The 24157-nt window shown below is 35.9% G+C and overlaps 2 protein-coding genes across 4 annotated transcripts; both read left to right on the top strand.

Moving 5' to 3' along the window:
• Positions 1 to 6633: 6633 nt before the first annotated feature.
• Positions 6634 to 7275, top strand: LOC149751461 (uncharacterized). The gene has a single exon (XM_089926902.1). The coding sequence runs from the start codon at positions 6634 to 6636 to the stop codon at positions 7273 to 7275; it is 642 nt and encodes a 213-aa protein (XP_089783028.1).
• A 7189-nt stretch (positions 7276 to 14464) lies between these two features.
• LOC103718832 (F-box/kelch-repeat protein At1g67480-like) lies at positions 14465 to 22386 on the top strand. 3 transcript variants are annotated; one of them, XM_008807821.6, is made up of 5 exons: positions 14465 to 14763; positions 14846 to 15043; positions 17322 to 17371; positions 17473 to 18353; positions 21550 to 22386. In XM_008807821.6, the coding sequence occupies exons 4-5, from the start codon at positions 17827 to 17829 to the stop codon at positions 22175 to 22177; spliced, it is 1155 nt and encodes a 384-aa protein (XP_008806043.4). In that variant the 5' UTR covers positions 14465 to 14763; positions 14846 to 15043; positions 17322 to 17371; positions 17473 to 17826; the 3' UTR covers positions 22178 to 22386. The 3 variants fall into 3 exon arrangements, with proteins under 3 accessions (XP_008806043.4, XP_008806044.4, XP_008806045.4); XM_008807822.6 differs by having other exon boundaries at positions 14472 to 14763; positions 14903 to 15043; XM_008807823.6 differs by lacking the exon at positions 14846 to 15043 and having other exon boundaries at positions 14524 to 14763.
• The last annotated feature ends 1771 nt before the right edge of the window (positions 22387 to 24157 follow it).

Genomic DNA, 24157 nt, shown 5'->3' with positions numbered 1-24157 from the left:
TATTGGCTACAAGTGGGTGTTTGTACAGAAAAGGAATGAGAATAATGAGGTTGTCAGATACAAAGCATGACTTGTAGCATAAGGTTTCTCACAGAGACCTGGAATTGATTATGAGGAGACATATTCTCCTGTAATGGATGCAACTACATTTAGGTTTTTAATTAGTCTGGCAATTTCTGAAGGACTTCATATACGTTTTATGGATGTAGTCACAGCTTATTTATATGGATCACTTGATAATGATATTTATATGAAAGTCCCAGAAGGACTAAAAATGCCTGAAGCATGTAGTTCAAAACCCCAAAAAATATATTCAATCAAGATACAAAAATCTTTGTATGGATTAAAGCAATCTGGACGAATGTGGTATAATCATCTTAGTACATACCTCCTGAAGGAAGGATATGTTAACAAAGCTATTAGCCCATGTATTTTTATAAAAAAAATCAAAATCTAGGTTTGTTATTATTGCAGTGTATGTTGATGATCTCAACATCATCGGGACTCCTGAAGAGCTTGCAGAAGCAGTTATATACTTAAATAGAGAATTTGAGATGAAAGATCTTGAAAAGACAAAATTTTGTCTTGGCCTGCAGATCGAGCATTTATCAGATGGAATATTTGTTCATCAATCTAATTACATAGAAAAGGTGTTAAAATGTTTTTATATGGATAAAGCTCATCCATTGAGTGCCCCAATGGTTGTTCGATCCTATGATATAAAGAAGGATCCTTTTCATCCTCGAGAAGATAACGAAGAGATTCTTGGCCCTGAAGTGTCGTATCTCTACGCAATTAGTGCACTAATGTATCTTGCTAACTATACACGACCGGACATAGCTTTTTCTGTTAATTTATTAGCAAAATATAGTTCGACACCAACACAGAGACATTGGAATGGTGTTAAACACATATTTCGTTATCTTCAAGAAACAACTGATTTGGGATTATTATATTCAAAGCAACCAAAACCGGAACTGGTTGGATATGCAGATGCTGGATATTTGTCTGACCCACATAAAAGGCGATCACAAACAGGATATTTATTCATATATGGTGGTACTGTTATATCTTGGCAATCTATAAAGCAAATTATCACTGCCACTTCTTCCAATTATGCTGAGATACTTGCGCTTCATGAAGCAAGTCGAGAATGTGTATGGTTGAGATCTTTGCTTCAACATATCTATGAAGAATGTAATCTTCCAACAATCAGCGAGAAGTCAACTATAATATACGAGGATAATACTGCATGTATTGCTCAAATAGAAAGAGGATATATTAAAGGTGATGGAACCAAGCACATCTCACCAAAATTCTTTTTCACACATGAACTTCAAAAGAAAGGTGAAATAGATGTTCGACAGATTCGCTCAAGTGAAAATCTAGCAGACTTGTTCACCAAAGCATTGCCTGCAACATTTAAGAAACTAGTACATAAGATTGGTATGTGTCAACTCAGAGCCATTTGTTGACATGCTCACATGAGGGGGAGGCTTATACGCACTGTACTCTTTTTTCCTTCGCCTAGGTTTTGTCCCATTAGGTTTTCCTAGCAAGGTTTTTAATGAGACAGTTTGAGAAGCGTATAATGAGAATATTGTACTCTTTTTCCTTCACTAGGATTTTTGTCCTACAGGGTTTTTTTCTAGTAAGGTTTTAATGAGGCATATTCTTTAGAGATGAATATCCAAGGGGGAGTGTTATAAAATCTTGACTTTTCATCTTCATCTCTAGATGGATATTCATCTGAATTCATCCATGACTATTCAACTTCTCATAACCCTCCAATTTCATCATTAATGATGAATTAATATATTTATGGCCTTTAATCTTATGGCCTTTGATCTTTCTTCTTTGGCCTATAAATGGGTGATATATAGTCTTGTATCGTGAGGTGAAAAGTAAGAAAGAATAAAAGAGCCATTTATATCTCATGCTCTCTTGTGTTTTCTTTCTCTTTATTTTCTATTGCTTTATTACTTTTACTTTTAGTTTCATACCAAATATAATAATTTCGCAAAAGAATAAAGAGCTTGGCCATGATTTGTTTGATTTGGATTGCTTGTGCAAGATAGTCAATTAATTATTTAATTATTCAATTAATTGAAATCTTCATATCACTTTCTTTAGAAATTTGATAGATAATAAAGCAGTTCATAAATTGTGCAACAAAATATTTGTACTTATGAAAATAATTGAAAAATAAACTCAAGAGTTCTAATAATTTGAAAGAATAAAATGGGTAACACAAAAAAATTTATTTTTCTAGATTTGAGATAGCTGGTTGGCGTCGAGAGGCAAGTGTTCCAACCATAGTGTGGTATCCTAAACACTTTCTAAACAAAGGAAGAAAAATCAAAGTAAGAATTTTTAGAATATCAAAAAATGTGAATATTGATTAAACAAAAGGCTTTTCAATCAGACCAATATTGAGGTTTGTCTTGGGCACATAAATTAACAACTTATTGAGAAATAAGAAAGCTTTTTTTTTAGAAAAATATACATCATGTACCAATCTAGACATTTAAATCTAGAACAAATTTAGTAACTAAAGTAAAAGGCAAAATTTCATCTTAATCATGGTTTTATTAATAATTTTGAAAAAAAAATATTTATTTGTAATGTAAGTTTCATTTCTAACTCCGTTTGAATTCCAGCTAACTCCTCTCCCCCAATGCCTGCCACACCGCTTGGGCTGTTGTCAACAAGATGCATCGTGACATCCCAACCTGAACTCATCGCCGACTAGTTTACCTCTGCCGCTTTGCTGCTGCAAGACTCATCTCCAAAGCCATCGAGATGCTTTACGAAATGCCCAAGTAGGTTAATTTGAATCGATGGGCTTGAGTCACACTCAAACTTGGGTTCATGTTGGATTCAAGGCTTGATTCTTCCAAAAATTTTGGGCATAAGCTTAGCTCTAAGAACAAACAAAAAATTCTAGCTAGGCTCAAGTAGGAGTGTGGCTCAAGCTGGCCTAGTCTATTTCCAACCCTATAAATATCAAACTCAAAAAGTTAAGTAATAAGTAAATTTAAGTAATAATTTGTAACAAATTTAACTAACATACGATGACAATAATTTTTATCATAAATAGTATAGGAAGCCTCAACTAAAAATAATTCTTGGAAGTATCTTCAATGAGAGGAAAATGGCTAATACAATATCTCTTTCCAAATAATTAAGAATATATTAATCTTTTTCATTAAAAGAGCCTCTCTTTTAAAGCTTGAATCTTGACTTCTTCTAGCAGGCAAGGTAATTAAGGGAAAAAATTAAAATGATGTGGCAAATTGTCTTGTAAAGCGTGGTGAATAGTTTTCTAAAACATGTTCCAACTCATCAAAATTTAAATGTTTCTCTGCTCGACGGTGGCTAATCTATCAATGAGAGTATAGAAAGGTGGGGGAAAAATAATGAATTGTTATTTTGTTCTCAGTTAAAACATGGAGGGAAGATTGATTTTTTTTTTTTACCAAAAAAAATAGGATGCTTTAAAAAGAAAGAGATAGTGAAAGGAAGAATAATTAGAAATATCTAAAAATATAGTTGTTTAGTTTTGGAAATCACTTGGTTTTACATGATAAAGATTTATGTCTTACCTTTTGGTGTGATCTCCTCCAATATCTCAAGCATAGCTCGAGAGTTCAATATATTCCATCATAATAACCATTTTCCATTTCTAATTATTAATTTTTATAGAAAATTTTGCAAAATCAAAGCTTTTCAATTGGAAACATACATCAAATAAAAAAATATTTTCAATATTTGCTACCAAAAATAAAGAAAATTATTGCAATTGAAGTTAAACAAATTTTTTGGTGTAATAAAGATGTTAGTCTAAACATCTTTAAAGCATGAATAAAACAACCCATCACAATATATTTATGAGTATTATATAAATAAATAAGTTTTGAATGAATCAGAAGTTCCAACAACTTAACATCCTACTCTTATATTTTCCATTGGCTAAGAAACGGATCCAAATCCATGTGTAAACCCTCTTTTTCAATCTCTTGATCTTGTCAATAATTTGTTATGGCGGATTCCATTCCTTCAAAAAAGAAAAAGAAAAATTTGGTATGGTGGGTACAAAGACCAAAACAAAAGAAAGAGGAAAAGAGAATCAAATTCCTGATAGAGCCTTCCCCAGTCCATACAACTCCGGGCGGCTTAGCTGTGGACTGAATGGCCCTTATCCTTCTGTTCTCATCTCCACCACATGTCTTAATCTCTTATTTACCCACCAACTACACTTGGACATAAAGCAAAATCCCCACAATATGACCGTTAAAATCACATCGAAGAAAATAAAATAGTCATAACATGCATACTCCAAAATTAATCAGGATTTAAATATGGATCAAACAATCATTAGGCACAATCCATCAATCATATACCACCTATAGCAATTTATCTTATCAGTGATTGAAATAAAATTTTAATAGCATCCAATTATCAAGGTTTTCACGACCAGAATTTCCAATTCTCTTATGGTTTTAAACTAGCTATTGCTATGCTTCAGCTCATAAGCAGCGAACTATAATACCACGTTTTCTGCCCGTAGGGAGGTTATCCATATTGTGAGGTCCTATTTAGACTAAAGCTATCCAAAGTGTCATGTTCCTATCTATAATGAGGCTATCCACAACGTCACATTTCTATCCGTAATAAGACCATTCGCAATTAATGTGGTAGTCCAATACCTTTTTTCTTTTATTAACTACTAAATCATACCATATTCTACTTCATCTTAATCAGTTGTACACATTATGCTTATCAAAATATAGTCATGATTCATGCAAAATCAAAACAATTTATCTCCACTTAAAAATAATTTATACAGAATATATTCATGCATAATAATTTCAACTGTTAGGTGGGCATGCAAAAGGATTCTTACGCAAACCTGATACAACTAAAGGAATTTTTATTATATACCAAAACATAAGTTTTGAATTTATATTTTCATTTATGTTGTCTCTCCTGATAATTTCATTTTATGCTTCCTCCGACAGAGGATACATCTGTTTGATCACAACAATATTAAGGATCTTTTTTAACAATGACTCATGGTATCTTTCCTTTGGTACGTCGTACGTGTTAAGAAAAAGGTAAGTAAAATGCAGAAGGAAACCATGTTTACATCAGGTGTAAAAGTAATCGGAACACAACTAATTGGGAGATGAACAATAGTCTCCAAGCTCCCATCTCGCTCTACTTCCGTGAACCAAGATCGAGATTATGTTTTCCTACTGCCATCTCCCCACCATTAGCCCCTGATGTGCCTCCAAATCGGCCACCTGGATCATGAGTCTGATGTGCCTCCTAATCAGAAGGACTAGCCAATTAGCATTCGCCACGATGTCAATACGTGGTTGATTAGGAGCGGCCACCTGGCATGCCCAACGTTGTGCGGCCAAACTCGCAAATTATGAGTTTCCCATGATTGGCCGCATCCTAATCGAAGGTCTCAATGATCACCGAAATCCAACCGATGTGACAGGCGAGATGTTATCCGCGTGTGAAACATTCATGTATGATATCCAGGCCATACCCAAGCCAGTTATTTCTGGTCGGCCCACGTGCCCTAATTCTTCGGTGGTAGGTAAGCTCCTCCACCCACTCAATCAAAAGGAAGAAAAACTCAGAAGGTGAGACACACATACAAGACGCCCTACTAGACTGAGAAAAAACCTCCTATTTCTTGAGCACTATCCTGATTTAGGCATCGGAGGGTCTCTGTCGGATACACTTCGACTAGAGGATTTCTTCGTTTGTGCTATTTTAGGTCGGAGTTTGGTCATCCAAAAAGGACATGGCAGCCACCGCATGCCGCTCGCTCTCTCCAATCCCAATCGAAGCAGCTGACCATTGAGCTCTCCAGCGTCGTCTTGTTTTTCATCAAAAGGCCTAGAACAGGCCAGTTCTCAGCGGCAACAACCCCAATAACTAATTGCCAAGCCCCATAGTCGGCTTTCAAGCATCTTTTTATGTTTCAAAAATCTTCTACTTTTTGCTCCTCCTCTATTCTTATCTTGAAGATTGTTGATATTCTTATCTATTTTAGGACACTATTTTTGACCAAAATAATTTATGGATACATAACTTTTTTTTCTTTTTTCCTTTCTTTTTGTTCTTTGTATGATTAAACAAAGCAAAGAGTGGAGGGGATCATCGGGGCGGTCACAGGTGCGGGCTAGGGATCTTATGGTACTTTTCAGTGGGGAGCCAGTCAGGCAGATTGAGGGGGGATGGATTTGGAGGATGCGTATCCATCCGCGGGTGGCACTTTTTATCTGAAAGGTGGCCTGGGGTTGCCTACCTACCAGAAGTGTGCTAGTCAGGCGGGGAGTGCGGATCCCTCAGTTTTGTGTGTTGTGCACAGACGTCGTGGAGACCATTGAGCATGTCCTCCTGCAGTGTCCCAGGGCTAGGGAGATATGGAGGAGGTCTCCTGTTCCTCTTCCTTGTTCAGTGGAGTCGGCACAGGATCTGTTACATTTGCTGCGGGCTTCCATGCGGAGCCCTAGGTTCGCCCAGGCGGGTATACTTAGAGCTTATCTGGCCTACCATATTTGGTTGGATCGGAATGCACGTCTGTTTGAGGGCAGGAGGCTCACGACGAGGATGGTGGTGGACAGAGCTGTACTTCAGGCTGGGGAGGTTTCTTCCAGCCTTGACTTGTATCCCCTCGGGACGGCCAGGGACATCTGGGGTACTCATTGTGCTGTTCTAGCGCCCAGGTTTGTATTTGCTTCTTGGGTGCCCCCACCCCCCGGCTATCTCAATGTGAGTTTTGATGGTAGTGTAGCTTTAGAGGGCAGGTCCAGCGGGGTTGGATTTATCATCAGAGATCATTTTGGACGGCTGGTAGTGGCGGGTGGCCGATATACGCCTGGACTCACAGTAGTGGGAGCTGAGCTACAGGCAGCTTGGGAGGGTGTGTCCTATGCGAGGCGGGTGCTTGGCGCTAGGCGGGTGCACCTCGAGGGGGATTCCTCTATAGTGATCGACTGGATTCAGGGTGCGGACAGATATGGTGATGGACATCCTCTCATTCGGGAGACCCGCAGGATGGCCCTGGAGATGGACGACTTCGAGGCAGTACATGTGTTCCGGAAGGCGAACAGTGTGGCAGACTGGGTCGCCTCTTACGTTGCTCGACATTCAGGAGACTTTTGTTGGACTTCCACGGCAGGGCTCCCGCCCCCACTGTATTTTTTGCTTTCTTCTGATATGGCAAGGTGTACTCACGTTAGAGTTATATGAAATTGCCGTTTTCACCAAAAAAAAAAAAAAAAAAAGAGTGGAGGGGAAAGAAAGGAGCAAATGATTTCAGGAGAAAGGCTTCCAGACTCATGATCCTATTTTTTTTTTCCAGGTTATGTCAAGTAAACAATCTTCATTTTTTGAAGAAAATTATTTTATTTAGCGATTCAGTTTAGTCTAACTTAATGGGTTTTCTGTTGATCACATGTATTTTTGAAATTTTATAATTTTTAATGAAGCGTGTTTGTTAGATCATCTTCAGTAATCAGTCAGCTATGCATTTCTAGAAGTTCTATTTCCCTTTTTTTTAAAATTATCTATTTCTAATTTAGTTAATAGTTAATTATGAAGAATATTCTTGACAGTATCACCATATTATAAACCTCTATTATGAAATGTGTTTGGAAGAGTGCTAAAAATAATATTATTCATGCCAAAATTATAATACACATATATTTTTAAAATTAATTAATAATTAATATATTTAGTATATTATGATGATGTCTCGGTTCATTTTCAGTTAACCCGATGGTCGAATTACTGGATCATTTTTCGGTTCAGTAGGAGTTCTGATTTTTAAAACATCACTAACAAAACATAGAAAGCATTATCACTCGTTAAATATTTCCTATAGAATATATTTGTATTTAATTCCATTTATTATTAAACATAAAGGATGATTAAATGACTTTTTAATGTCATTAACTGCCTTAATATTTCTGCTAATTAAAATTTTTCTTTACATTAGAATTGGGTATTTTAAGCATTTCTCGGGATACGACTAAAATTATATTTTGTTTATTTTTAAAAGTATGACATATTGACTCTAAATTCGTGGTGTGGTAGGTGAACCGACAAATAGAAAGACAAAGGAAAAGAAAAAAAAAAAGTTAGGCCGGCAATTCCATCTTTATCATTGCCGGTCCCCACCTCTCCGGGCAGCCCGTTTAGAACCATTCTTTTAGGGGTAAAATAATGTGTTGACTTAGCTGGAGCAAGTGGCTCTCATCCATTATGATTCTTATCTAAGGAAGTGTCACTTGTCTCTTGACTACAAAATTAATTAAAAAATTATAGGTAAAATAAACTAGACCATAGGCTTATCTTATCCTTGCCCCTATATATATATATTATTTTGGTACATGGGGGAGATCAAGGCTGAAAATTAAAGTCCGAAAACATAACAACAAACCTAGCAAAGCTGAATTCACAAGCCTAAGAAACATTGTACCAAAACCATCAGCTTGAAGGATCTGAGCAAGAGCAGGCTAAACCTGACCGCCTTCTTCGATCATTAAATCACCTTCCAATGCTCTCTGGTTGCCAAGAAATCTGCTGTTTGGTTCTCCTTGGGGTAGCTCACCAACTACCCTTGAAGCAAAGCCCACTAATAGTGAAACTTGGGTTGGCTCACTTGAGCTAGGTGCCTAACTCAGCTGATTTTAAAATTAACTCTTATGACGCTTTAAAACGTTATTAAAAGAAGCATTACTGATACTTATAAAATTTCCGACGTTTCTAAGCATCGGCAATTAGCGACGCTTTTAATTTGATTTCCGACGCCTATATAGTCGATGCTTTTGCGATGTCGGAAATAAAAATACCGATGCTATAAACGTCGGTATATACATTAAAAAGCATCGACAATTCCGAAACTCGTGTAGTGTTTGGATTGGATTGGTTTGAAAATTCATTATTACGATAAGCATACCTATCTAGATTAGCACTAATAATCTTGTTATGCGAATCTGGGTTGGCTATTGGGCTAGGTTGGATTGCTCGAGCGAACTGAACTATGAAACTTCGAGGCAGGTTAAAAAGTTTCCAGCTAGAACTCAACCTAAAGCATTGGTTGCTCTAGCTAGTTTCCATTAAATTAGTCTAATTTCCAGGTCTATATATTATACCACAACTATCACATGATATTTTCAGAGGGCAATATTATCATTTCACTCTTCCAACGACTTTATGGAATCCAGTAAACTAGAAGTCAGCATGAGACCAGCCTCACGCCCCTTTATCCGAGAAAGGTCAATTAAGTTGCTTTCCTTTTTTTAAAGCAATTTAAAAAATTGTGACAAACGCGTGGTGCGTGCACTCTTATACAAGATGAAGTTTTATAAGATTGTGTGATGCCTCCAATTAACAATTCATAACTCTTGTTGATTTCACCGTTTATTTCCTTTAATAATTCATCCAATCGGATTACCACACTACAATATTAAATAGTATGAATATAGTAATCAAATAAGATCGATTTTGCTTGGACAAATAATTTATACTAATTTCATGTACAATGAGGGGATTAGTTCCACCTATAGGAGTTGGACCGGTTCTTGAGGAGTTGATTAAATCAAAATGTACCATCCTAGTGTCACTTGTATACGTAATTAACCTATGTCGTGTAGCATTTTCTAAAAATAATTAAATGAATCTCTTCCTGACCTAGATGATTCTCTTTAGGTTTCGTTAGATGTTTAACTCTTCCTCGATGAGGAATTATAATGGGGACACCATCAACTGGATTTCACCCTACATGTTAAATAACTAGTATTTTTCTTAATTCTTAAGTGAATTTCTTCCACATAACTTACCAAAGAATTAAAATTTATGATAGCCTCATTAGATCACCATTTATTTGCACTTCAAAAGTATTGAAGTCTTAATTTTATTTATTTTTGACATATAGATCTATGCAGTATCATAGATGATTTACAAAATGATTAATGATAGAGCCTAGAAGATATGAAAATCTTAGCACAAGCCCCTCAAGAGATATCTATAGAAGAAAAGAAAAAATCAATTAATACCAAAAGGTGAGAAGGAAGAGATTTTTTTGAGATACTGCAAAAACCTACTAAAACAAGTACCAAAGGCAAACATAAATATGCATACACATATACGCACAAGGTGGAGTAATGCTACCTTAGGAAGAGGTAAGCTGCCATCACCCTATAAGCAATTATACGATATCCAATAGTGGAAGTGGGGTTGGTGAGTAAACGGAGATAATTTTTTTCAACTATAATTAAGTGTATAATTATTATTATCATTGATATTTTTTTATGTCCAAATTCTGCCCGACCATATTTTGATGATTTGGAGGCATAAGAGGCGTAGATCAATCTACTCGATCCACGATGGTGGAAAATGGAGCACCAACTGTTAAAGATGCAAATAGGTTGGGTTGATTAGTGACATGACCCGATCTGACTCGTTTTAAAAGACCCGTAGAGTCGGATTGGGTTCTAAAATTTAATCCATTCCATTTTCAAGGTCAAGTCTAGGTTTTCTGAATTTGGACCCGATCCGTTTGAAATTTGGACAATTTTGGATTTCTAACCCTACGACCTGACCCGAACATGCTAAACTATTTGGGCCCACGGGCTGTAAGGGTGCAAGCCCAGCTGCCTAGCTAGTTGCCTGCAACATGGAATGCAGGGATATATGCTACTACACTCTTAAAATCACTATCAACCAGGCATGTGTTGACTTCTATTACTATGAGCTAAAATTTAGGAGAAGAAAATAGTTGTCAACCTATAATTGAGAAGACGTTTTAACAATGGGAGCCTACTTTTTCCAAAAAGGGTGCAATCTTTAGGAAGTAGTAGTGTCATGATGCTACACTGCTTATTTAAATTGAACCAGATTGGAATTTGCTTACTCTGACAGGAAAATGTATACAAATTGACCATTAGAATTGTTAGAATCATAAACCCAGTTGGTTGACATCTCCACACCACCTCTAAATGGCATAGATCATAGCATTTCCTTTCTATTTTTCTACTTTTAAAAAATGATCTTGAAATTATAGTAAGTTCCCTAGTTTTCTATAGCATATCCATGGGGTTTCTCATCTCATATTGTCAAAGAAAATTTTCTTTTAATACAACTAATAACCTTATGACATTATTTTCTCATGTCGGCAATTAATAATTCTAAGCACTAACTAGATTAGATTTTTTTTCATGTACCATTTTCTTATATCTATTTCCCAAGAGAGAAACTATAGTCTCATGGTCATGGGTTTGGAAACCATCCAAGATTACCACTGAAAATAGCAACACTAAACATATGAGGTCACATAACCAAAGAATGTTACTAACTCATAGAAGGGATGGAGGGACCTGACCGTGGATGATCATCACATTTGATGCTGAAATAATAGAGAAGAGAAAGGGTGCTAAAGCATCAAAAATAGTTAAGATGACGAGCAAGCCTAAGTTAAGATGGATGGAGGAAGAACACTCGATAAAATAAAACATATGAAAGATGGTTGTGATTCCATCTTAGAAGAAAAAGGAGGCATCTAAAGCTGAGAACAACTTGGTAAAAGAATGGAAGCTACTGATTTCAGCAAAACAAATATTTGTGGCGTCAGCAAAGTCATTAGAGTATTGGCTTATATCCTTAACCGAACCCAAACTGGACTCGACTTGGACCTACGAATTTTTTGGGTTGGAACTGGGTTATACATAGACCCGACCTAACTCGAATGATCCACTGGGTCAAAAATTGTAGCCGTGGACCCAACCTGTCCCATCTGATCTTCTAGTGGGTTGGGTTTAGGTCCAACATTAGAACTCGAACAAGGAACTGGGTTGGATCAGGATCACTCATGACTCGTTCTGATCCGACCTATTTGTACCCTTATCAACTGCTGTGGAGAGTCGCAGATGTACACACAACGAGAAGAGAAAGACCCACCGAGGTGACTCTGATCGAGCCTCATTTGATGCTTAAGTCAGATAGTGTCTTGGAATAACAGCATGAAATTACAGTTTAATCCATTAGCTATGTTTCTTTTGACGCATAAAACAATAGTTTTTAAGTGATGATTGATGTCCTTGTTTCTGTACAAATTGTATCAGCTGAGATATTCATATACATGATCAAAGAGTGGATTCCCTATTACAATAAGTTTGTTACTCTTCCCTTATGTTAGTCCATGCCCCCAACAAGGGTGTCACAATGTTAGGATGGAAAGCGTTCCTAATGATGGCCACTTCTGATTAATACATACATATCGGGAGCCCATATATCCATGAACGCATACCAATATATTTCAGAAATTGGGAAGGCAACAAACATTTTGCACCAGGCAAATTAAATTCCTGGGGAAACTCTTTTAAATTATAACTTTCCCAACATCCCAATGTACCTTAGTTGGCCGGCTTGCTTGTTAAAAGATGGTGCGGCTTTAAAACCTCGATCAATGATGCACCTCTTCTCTAATAAAAAAAATATTCAAGGATGCACGTGTTTACATTCAGTGATAAATCTTTATCACTGGTTGGTATGGCTCATGGCTCTCGTTGCCGCCCAACACCTAATCTCGCGGGGTAGGTGGAGTTTGACGCTGGTGATGGTTGGTCGGCGCGGATAATTCTGCTTGGTGTGCAATGCAACCTACAAACAGAAAAATAGTTAGGGTTGCCGGAGCTTATTTAGCAAGAATCTTTCGATGCTTGAGTTTGACAAAATTTTGATGAAACAAAATTAAAAAAAAATGAGAGCCAAAAAATATGAACTACGGGCTATGAGTGAGTGAAAGATTATACATCTAGAATTTCCTAACCTAATTTATATAGACGGGAGGGCAAGGGTCTATTATGATTTGTCTATAGAATCTTCAAACGAGTTGTCACACTCTTCTTTATCTGCTACTCTAAGATCACGCCACCACGTGTTGGCCGAGCTGGCAATTACAATTTTGATGGGCATCAAATTCGGACCATATCACTTGGACCTTATTTTCGAGTTCAAGTTTTTTTTTAGGTTTAGGCGAAAGAAGTAATTATGTCCTCTATTTCTGTCATTTTGAGGAGAGTCAAATTTTTTTTGGAAGAATGTTCCGAAGAATAAGCTATCTGATTCCAATTTTCGAAGGCACTATTGGATACGTGAAGGAAAATATTGGTATGACAAAATAAATTTTGATTTTGAGTGGGATCCTTCTTAATTATTTTTAAAAAAATTAATTTATAATTCTATTAGAAAGTTGTTAATTAAATTTTAGAAAGTCAGGTTGAAGCTAATTAAAATAAATTTCTTGTTAGAAATATTATCCTCCACTTCTTAACTATTTTTTTAAAAAATTATTGACCATTTAAAGTTCATGCAAAAAAAACAAGTTTAGAATTATTTTATAAAGCTGTTAACTAATTCAATACATGCAGAAGAAAAATAAAAAAATTCAAAATAAGTTAGAATTTGAGTAAGACCCTTTTTAATTATCTTAGGAAAAAAGTATTGGTTGTTTAGCACCCATGTACAGAAAAAAAAAAGAGTTATTTTGATAAATAGTTAACTAATTCCACATATGTAGAAGAAGAATTTTTGCGTAGGACTTTTCTTAATATTTTTAGAAAAAAATGTTGACCATTTAGAGTCCACACATACAAAGATTATTTTTAAAAATTTAGAGTTATTTTAGAAAGTCTAAATTATTTTAAGAAGATGTTAATTGCAAAAATTTATTTTTTAAATATTTTTTTCTCCACCTATGGAGGAAAAATATTTTTGTTTAAGAATATTCCTCTCCATGCGTGTAGAGAAAAATAAAATTCAAAATAAATTTTAAATTTGTGCAGGACTCTTTTTAATTATTTTTAAAAATAATCAAATTTAGAGATTTTTTAAAAAAGTTATTAATTATTTTAGGAAGTCGAATTCAAATAGAAAATTTTCAAGAAAAAATATCTTATCTATGTAAAGTTATTTTAGAAAGTATTTAAAAGCTCGTCTCTATTTTTTTCTATATTTGACGTGGTGCCAAGATGCCCAAAAAAAAAATCAAAACTTCTTGCATTTAATGTAACATGGTGATCATGAGGCCAAAAATAATTTTGTCGTTATTTTTTTCTATATTTCAGATGTGAGTCATAGTAATCGAAAAATAAGATATATAACATAAATAAATATTTATTTATTCTACTACAAATATTTAATTATTTTATCAAATAATTTTATTTTTTATAATTATTGATGTTTTTATTATTGATACTTTTGAACAAAAATAATCATTAATTAATAAATATATTTAGCTTATAATTTTTTTTTCTCATTCTATTTTTGAAAAAATATTTATTATTATATTCCATATAAATTATTTATATTTTTATTATCTTCCTGTGCGGGCATCATTATCATTATAAACTTTATAAATCTGCCAGTGGAAAATTTTGCATGGCAGTGTTTTCAGCATAACCTAATATTAGAAAGACAAGATAATATTTTCCCCTTGTTCTTGGATAGAAGACATAATAACAAAAAAATTGTGTTTTTGTATGGTCGTCGTGGCGGCTACTTTGGCGGCTGTTTCTATCCCTTCCTTCTATTTTTAGGAAATTTATCCCTTCTCTCACTCCCCTCTCTGTATTCTCCGCTCCGTCCCTACCTCCATCCTCTTCAATATCTCTTTCCCTTTTATGTAGTCATTAACCTCTCCTTCTGACGCTGGCCGGATAAAAATACTATTTTTAGGTATTCTTCATCATCTCCTTATCCCTATTTTTCTGTGTCAATTTCTTCAAGATTTTGTGAAAATCTATCTGTTTTCTCGCAGATCGGAGCCCTCTAATCTTCCAAGCAGACTCTTATATTAAATTTCCGCTTTTGCTAGGAATTTACGAACAAAATCCATTTTTCAAGCCGAAAAATTCTATTATTTTGGTGTCTGTAGTTGGTTTTTCACCGGAGATCTCCAGTTCGGCGGCTTGCGGCGGAGTTCTATCCGATTCTTTGAAGGTTTTTTATTTTTAAGGTACTTGTTGCAATTTTTTTGAATTAATTGAATAAATCTGCTTGTTTTTCTTCCGGTAATTGGATTACGTTTCAATTTTATCCTTATTGCTCACACCAGTTGAGAAGATCGAGATATGCTTTGAATGAAGTTTCTTTGTCTTTTTCTCTTTTGTTTTGGTTTTAGTTATTTTGCTGCTATGTTTGATTTCTTAGTTCGACATCAGGAAGGAAAGCGGAGATTTTTATTGTCCTCTTAGCGGCTATGAGATTCCAAGATCTTCTGTTTTCCTTTCCTTCTTCCTTTCCGCCTTGCCCTGGAGAATACAATTGGAAAAGAAAAGAATACATGCTTTTCTTTATTTTTATTTCTTAAATCATTTTCCTGTGAAGCTGTTTTTTTAATAAAAGAATCTATGAGCTTCCTAAAATATTTGCAGACAACTTTATATTCATGCAATGCTGGATTCTTTAAGTAGGTTTGTATGAAATTATACTTTGTCTACATGCGACTATTAGGGAATGACTGGATATCTTGTGTGGAGATTTTCAGCTTTGTTTCAATCTGAATGAATAGATAATGGATTATAGTTTTCTAATGCTGGACTAATTTGAAATGCTTCCAATATTAGACCTAATTTCACCCTTATAACTTATTTTTAGCCTTCTTTTGAAGTTGGATTATTTCGTTTTATCCTTTTGTGGGTATATACCTGGATCTGTAAGTATCGCAATGTTTATTGAGTTTCTTTATGTTGTTTTTCCTTTTTATTTTCTTCATTCTAAGGAGTTCCAGCCTGTTTGTTTTTTGCTAATCACCGTTCTGTAATTTGGTGTTCAGTGTCATACATCAAATCATATTTCTCTCTATTATATGTTCCAGGGAATTATCTACATTTCACTCTATTTCACATTATAATTTTCTGAATGATAATTGTTGAAGTTTGATAAAACCATTACATCGACCTCTAGTTTATTTAAGTCCAAACCATTAACAAGCCATAGAACACCTGTATCTCTTGGTCAAATATATATCTGTATTTTTCCATCATTAGATTGAATCATGAAATTGCAGTTATAATGATATATTTTTATTGGAATTAGATCTGTAAATTTTGTTTCAGTTGTCTGATCTAAATTGCCAATGCAGGATTGGTTTTAAAAATTTGCAAGAAACCAATTTTCGGTAAAGCAGTATTATTTGTTCTATTGTGGGCATTTCGATGGTAAAAAATAAAATGTATGCATATCCATCTAGATATCTTATATCTACCTACTATGTCATAGAGAAGGAAAATGATCCATATAGAAGTTGTGAGTCTCCTTTTCTCTTTTGTAGAGTTTGCCCATTGATGGCGATAAGGGAGACTATCTATGAAGTATGTGGGTTTGATATGGCATCAGTCATAGTTATAAAGATGGCTACCATTGGAACTGCCTGAAAAAAAAACTCAGCTTTCCATAAATCATGTTGATAAGACTTGTAGTATCTCTTGAAGTGTCCATTGCAGGAACTCTCTGGTGTTAATGTTAGTTATTTGAGACTCTTTAGTTCCAGAATGGTAGAAAGCTGTTGATATACTTGTGTTACACAATGGTTTCCCTTTTTTCTTTAGTTTATTTTTAGCTTGGGGCAAGAGAATGATAGACATTTTATTGACATAATGAAAAGAACACCCAAGGAAGTATCCCCAAGCAAAAACCAGGCTCATGCATGGTTGATGGGAGGGTGCAAGAGTTAGAGTTTGAGCCTTGTGATATCTTACTCCTTGATAAGGACATCCATATCTCTTCTAGACTTCTAGTCTTCAGGTTGGTTTCCTTGGTCCAAACTCCAAGAAGGAATCTTATCTTCTGGCTTATTTGAATGCCTCTTTCTTGTTCAAAAATATCCAAGCATAGAGTTTGAACCAAATACACATCAAGCGGACTGCCAGTGTTACTTGTTGGTTTCGGAAAGATCATATTTTAATGTTTGCATGATAGTCACTTTTCCCTTCATCTGATGAAGTCCTTTTCTTTCAACAAAGAAAAGGACTAATTTGTGTTACCTGGAATGCATCATTTGGTAATCAGATGTTTGGAGGTACAAATTTCTGAAATTAATTGACCAAAGGAAATTTAAGCGTGTCATGCCAGGTTGGTGTTGATTAAATGCAACACCGTCATGACTATTTGTAGTCTAAAATTTCCCAAACAACTTAAAATCTTCAAGAAACTAAAAAATCCGACAACAAATGTATGCAACTGAGCTTTGATGTTGATAATCTGCTTTTTTTTTTCATCCTTGTTATTTTCAGAAAATGGAGGTTATAGGGGGCTAAGCATACTCAGAGTTCTATGGCCTTTGGTATGTTCTCTCTCTCTCTCTCCATGTGCGCATATTTTATTTTCATAGATATTGTGGGAGTTGTTGACTCTTTTTCTTTCGATTCTCTTGAGACTATATAGATATTGGTGTCATGTTTTGGGAAGAGAACAAGTTCAACAACAACGATCAAGAGCTCAGTTTCTGCAGATCAATTGGGAGAATCCATTCTAAGAGCAGCCAATCTGGAATGGCATTTCAAACAGTGTGGGCAATTTCCAAAACATCATTAACATTCGCACCCCGAGCGTTGTCATCCTTCAGGCCCTTGTCTCTTAAAATCCCTATAAGTGATGGATATCATGAATCACTGTTCAATTACTGTCATTTATAATACACCCAAAACTTCATTTCCAGTAGTCGAAGAGGAACATTTGGTTGGGACAATAAGGGATTTGTGCATATATTGAAAATTATTTTAATAGTGAAGTTAAGCAATGCCTGAACTTGGTGTCAGTAAATTGTTTGCTGAGTCAGAAATGTATCTCAGCACTACAATGCAAAATAATTTTGCAACCCATTTGAAAGTTTCCTCTAGGCTTACCATACAAGCACCACAAGATAGGTATTGCCCTTTATTACCTGGATTACCTGACGATGTGGCAAAGTATTGCCTTGCACTTGTTCCCCGTTGTTACTTCCCTGTCATGGGTGCTGTCTGCAAGAGATGGATGTCATTTATCCAAAGCAAGGAGTTCACCACTGTAAGGAAAGAGGCTGGCAAGCTTGAGGAGTGGCTCTATATCTTAACTGGTGATGCAGAAGGAAAAGGGAGTCATTGGGAGGTCTTAGGCTGCCTTGGGGAAAAACACCAGCTGTTGCCACCAATGCCTGGTCCTGTAAAAGCTGGTTTTGGAGTTGTGGTTCTTGGTGGCAAGCTTTTTGTAATAGCTGGATATTCAGTTGATGCTGGAACAGGGCGTGTTTCAGATGATGTCTATCAATATGATTCTCGGCTTAACAGGTATGTAGCATGTTGCTCTTTTCGTTCTCTCTCTCTCTGTCTCTCTCTCTCTCTCTCTCTCTCTTTTTGCTTTCTTTAAGGCCTTTTATTCTCAATAATTGGCTAGGAGTGGTGTTGAATTAGTGATCTGTAAGTGAAGGTACTTTCAGGTATAGCATCTGCTAACTTCCTTTTTGTGGCATGGGATTATTGTTACATAAGCAAGATGCTTTCATATTAGCCCTTTGAAATGAGGGATATTTTGTCAAATTTTCTTAAGTGTATTTGTAGTTGTTGAAGGTTGGTCTTGTTCCAATAGATTGACAATATGGTTTCTATCGCTTATAAATTTTAATATTTGTAATGTATGTTGTTGTCAATAGTACATATCGTTGTTATTATTTTCATATAGGGGGGCCAAAAACCTCTCTCAACCAAGGATGGCCGAACCATCCCGAATTGCATAGTTTGGGATAGACCGACTTGAACCAGTTAGTTACTAGGATGGGGTGGCTATTCGGGTGAGTATCGGAAACGAACCAGCCTGAACTAGCCTAAACTGAGCAGAACACCCAATTGTGCTCCGTTGGAGGCCCATACTGCCTCAATAATTGGAGCGAGAGGTAAAGAAGGCTTTCCGTTCCTTCTTTGCCTCCTCTTCTTTATTTTTTTTTCAAGGAGAAAAGGAACTAGATGTTGATATGTATTATATGCTTCAAATTGATTTGATATACATATTTTCAATTATATGTACTCATGCATTCTCTATATCAATTATATTATAATTGCATACATTAATTGATTATACGGTCTATTGTGACCATGGAATGCCGTACCGGCCGGTACGGGCCGGTACGTACTGGTCCGGTACCGGAACGGCAAAAAAACGGGTATTCCCGGTTTTTTATCCGTACCGGCCGGTTCGGAGCCCGTACCGGCCGGTTCGGTGCCCGTACCGGCCGGTACCGGCCTCGTACCGGTGCGAACCGGCCGGTTCGCACCGGTACGATTTTTTTTTTTTTTAGAACCACAGCACCGCGCGCTGTGGTTTTTGAAACCACCGCGTACCGTACCGGTACCGGCCGGTACGTACCGGACCGGACCGGTACCGTACCGGACCGGACCGGACCGGTACCGTACCGGTCCGGCCGGCCACCGGTACGCCGACCGGTACCGGTACGGCGGACCTTGATTATGACTAATATGACATAAAAAAAAAAGATTAAGATAGCATTGAAATCATAAATTGAACAACCATAATTATTAAAATAATTCCTCAAAACATCAAAATAGCATTAAAATAATCCCTTAAAACAAAGCAATTGGAAAAAGAAAATGTTAAAAAGATAAAAAAAAGGTGTACTAATACTAAACCAGTATATCATAGCGTATCATATATCGATATGGTACGAACTGGTACCATACAACATCGGTCACCGACCAATATGGCTCCCTGAACCAGACATTGGTATCAACATTCATCTAATGCTGGCTTGAACTTGTGTAATTGGCCTTCTTTTCCTTTTTGAGCTTCCTGCTGAGTTATGACTTGCATCTGCTGGTATTGTCGAAAGGTGCGTCGGTAGCTAATTAGTTAAGTGGTTTCTTTTTTTCACTTTGGTAAAACTTTTGTAGATTCAAAAGAAATTTTATCCAAACTTAATTGTTGCAAAAAGATGAATCTTATCAAAAAATGCGTAGGCCATGGAAAATGTCTACCTTTTCTTTAAAAGAAAGAAAACAAGGAGGTTTTTTTGGAGGGCGAAACTTTAGGATGCCAACTTATTGGGATTGCCTTTCTGAACTGAACATGAAACTCATTCACACCCATGTAAGATTCAGATATGAAATGGTACTTGGCAATGTTTCCTCATTCCAACTAAAGGAAAAAAGAAACGCCTGTTCTGTTATCTAACGACCAGGGTCAATGAATCCGATGTTCTAAAGGGTGAATCATATCTTCTGGTTGTAAAAGAGTTCATGTCAATTTTTTTTGTAAAATTGGATCTTAGATGTTATAGAATAGACTGTTAGCTTGAAAGTAAGTTGATTAGTGCACTCCTTTTCTTTGTGGATAAACTTACATCAAAGCATCATGTATCCAATACTAGTGAGTTTTAGTCAAAACAGCTTAGCCTGTTATTTATGTACTTAGTTCTAAATGCATAAATGGACCCTCCTGATATAACAATCAAAAGGTAGTAAACATGAAGCTCCATTCCTCCTTTACCTTTGTAATATTAAAACTATTATCTTTCTTTCATTGGCACCAAAACTGGAGTAGAATTAACAATCCCCTGGTATGTCAGCCTGCAGACATATCCTCCACAACAATCTAGATTAGATTGTTAGACACTTCTCCAGTTGCAGCAGATGATGCTGCGAGCTGGTGCCTCACTTCGGTTCCCATTTGATGTTTCAGTTGCCTACCTGTAGATATGAGAAATTTGTTTCTCCTTCCAGTACTCGAGGAGTAGCTTGGCATCCATCAGACCATCAATTGGTGAAACTTCTCACTCCAGTATGTTGAAAGTAAAAAACCATCATGGTTGCATAATCGTCATTTCATATGATTTCTTTAGTGTAAATAACAAATATCAGATATGATTTGTTACCACGATCTATTGTTCTATTTTTTATTGAACTGAATGCAATGATCTTTGAGGATTACTTCATAATCAACAGGCCATCCCACCACTATGGTGTTGCTGTTTATCACACCCTGACTGTTCGTCATGAGGGCGAGTGTGTTATTTGATGTGGGACTGTTAGGATTTGAGGTTGAGTTGGTATGGTGATGCATGGTATTTCTTTTTTTTTTTTCTGTAGATGTACGGAGGGTATTTATCTAGTTAAGAAACAGGTGGTTCCATCTTTTAATCACCTTTTGGTCACTGGTTTTATGAGGCAGCACCTTGTTTTTAAAAATCTGTAATGGAATGCTTATAACAAGCCAAATAAATAATAATTGATGCACTTGCACGTGATTGTATGCCCTCAGAATAATTGGTATTACCTATATTTCAAACTTGTCATTAACTATTTGGTGAATCTCAGTTCCTACGTTGCACTGAGCTTTAAGCTCAGGCCTTGCACCTCAGTCTCTAGGCTGTTGGTATTTACCTCGCTTTCCTTTTACCCTGGTACTTTTGAAAATGATGCTTTTCTTTCAACTTGAGATTTATGCAATATAAATAATAATACTCTTTGATGGCAGATGGAGCATGCTAGCCAAGATGAATGTTGCCCGCTATGACTTTGGCTGTGCTGAGGTCAATGGTGCAATATATGCTGTAGGTGGCTATGGCTCTGATGGCGAGAGCTTATCAAGTGCTGAAGTTTATGACCCTGACAAAAACAAGTGGACCCTAATTGAAAGCCTTCGCCGCCCAAGGTGGGGCTGCTTCGCCTGCGGCTTTGAAGGCAAGCTCTATGTCATGGGTGGACGGTCAAGCTTCACAATAGGCAATTCGAGGTTTGTCGATGTGTACAACCCTGAACAACACTCTTGGTGTGAGATGAAGAATGGGTGCGTGATGGTCACCTCACATGCTGTGCTTGGCAAGAAACTATTCTGTATGGAGTGGAAAAACCAGCGGAAGCTGGCGATATTTAATCCGGTCGACAGCTCATGGCAGAAGGTCCCAGTGCCACTTACTGGTAGTTCGGCCATAGGGTTTCGCTTCGGGATACTTGATGGCAAACTGTTGCTTTTTTCGCTGGAGGAAGAGCCTGGGTACCAGACACTGCTGTATGATCCAAATGCTCCAGTGGGATCAGAATGGCAAACATCTTCACTCAAGCCTTCTGGTTTGTGTTTGTGCAGCGTGACAATCAAGGCTTGAAGTCTTTTGAAGGTTCAATGGATTAGCTGTTGTTTTTTAGTGTGCTGCTGCTAAAGGTGATGTTAGATTGCTTTTTCTATTGAGGTTGCAATTTAGACTAGACTCATTTACCTTCCTGTAGTGATGTGTGAACTGCTGATGTGGTTTCAACTCCATTTAAGTTATGATTCTCTTGATTTGATCATATAATGGCTGCAATTATTTTTCTATATTGGCTCTCTTAAGCTTTGTATTGCTTACTGTCATTATTGGATGAGTGGTTGCATTAGTGTAATATAAGTTGGAAACGACATTTGCACCAGATACAATATTATTGAAAAGGAGCCTAGGCAATATATGCTGACAGGGGAACTGGAACAGCCGAGTGGATGCTTTACTTTGAGGGCCGGAGCACTAGTCTCATGGCTCTTCACTGTGCCATGCTAAATTACAATTCTAGATCAAAGTTCTTGAAGCATAAATAATAATTGGATGTCACATTCAATTAAACTTGAAATCAAAATATTCTAGTTTTAGTATTGAAATTATAACCATCAAGCCAGTGTCCCAACCATGCAGAGTAGGCTACATGAATTTTTGGTCACCAAGCATTCCTATCTGAGGTTATCTCTAGTTTTCTTTCAAATCCCATGAGCTTGACTCATGCTGGGACTTTTTAAAAGAATACCTTATATAATTTATATATTTAAATAATATATATAAACTTTTTATGATATAAATCTTGGATATCATAAATTCTATCCATCTACTCTTGTGATGCATGATTAGATTGTTCGGTCAAGCAAAAAAAATATTCTTTTTCAGAAAATAATTTGATGGGGTATATCTTCGAATATGAAAAATATTAAACGAAGTGGAAAATCGATGTAGAAATCAAAATCTATCTCATATAGAATTTTATTTTTTTCATGAATATTTTCATTGCTATATATATTTTGAAAAATTGTATTCTCTTTTAACTATAAAAATAATCTAGCTAGAATTATGCAAGCACAGATCTCACAAATAAGAAATAAAAATTTTGGTTTCAAAGCAACAAAATCGAGAGTTGTATATTACATATAGTTACTGAAATTTATAAAGTCTTGCCTGCTCTTTATGTAGATGATTTATTAATTTTTAGTATAAATATGGAAGGTATTAATGAGACTAAATTTATTCATGTCCACTCCTTTTAAAAATTCAAATTTTCTAGTTTAAATTATTCTAGTGAACAGTTGTTTCTTATGACTATTCAATATTGAAAAATCACATTTTGCATCCCTCTGTTTTCAAAAACTCAGGTGCATAAAGAGAGTAGAGCATATAGAAAATTCTATTTCACACAACAGACAACGAAACGTATTCCTATGTTCAGGTTATTCTGGTTTTTTCTCATTTAAACCCAAAATTTTTGGGGAGTGCAACCCTTAGAAATCTTGAAAATGTTAGGCGTTATATAATGGAGATAGGATTTTCACAAATCTCTCTGTATATATAGTAGTGAAATCACTATCTTAAATGAAGCACTTTTGTTACTATGCTTTCTCTGACTAAATGTATTCTTTATAATATTGTCATCTTCCATTGTCTTCCTTTCCACTCTATTCTAGCCCAATTTTTTAACAGTTGCAGGCTCTACTCAAATAACTGAAGTCAAAAGTAGATGATTTCCTCTAATTTTTCTTTTTTGGTTCAGAAGGCCCATTGGATTGCAATAATCTACAATAATCTGGCTAGATACAATAACTGACTATTTTTTCATACAAGAGTATTCACATCACTCAAAACATAATTAATATTACTCGATCTCGCCAAATACACTTGCCATCTTGATACTTGATTTTCGATTATTATCGCTAAAGCATCGGTGAGTAGTCCAACTCTTGATGATTAACAGCAAAATATCACCAATTTTTCAGGGAACTCTCAAGGTGACTGCATCTTCATTTTTGGAAGCACCTAACTCTCCTTGTGAATCCACACATTTTGTACAATATG

The sequence above is a fragment of the Phoenix dactylifera genome, chromosome 13, assembly GCF_051530095.1.
Source record: "Phoenix dactylifera cultivar Ajwa chromosome 13, Ajwa_hap1_PhDact_Kaust_v1.1, whole genome shotgun sequence".
NCBI lineage: Eukaryota > Viridiplantae > Streptophyta > Magnoliopsida > Arecales > Arecaceae > Phoenix > Phoenix dactylifera.
This window is presented reverse-complemented; position numbering and strand designations above follow the sequence as displayed.

Bases quoted from the DNA above. Each gene is read 5' to 3' on its own strand.
- LOC149751461 (XM_089926902.1), top strand. From the start codon at position 6,634: ATGGTGGTGGACAGAGCTGTACTTCAGGCTGGGGAGGTTTCTTCCAGC.
- LOC103718832 (XM_008807821.6), top strand. From the start codon at position 17,827: ATGCCTGAACTTGGTGTCAGTAAATTGTTTGCTGAGTCAGAAATGTAT. The intron at 18,354-21,549 runs GTATGTAGCATG...CTTTGATGGCAG, and splicing joins TATGATTCTCGGCTTAACAG to ATGGAGCATGCTAGCCAAGA.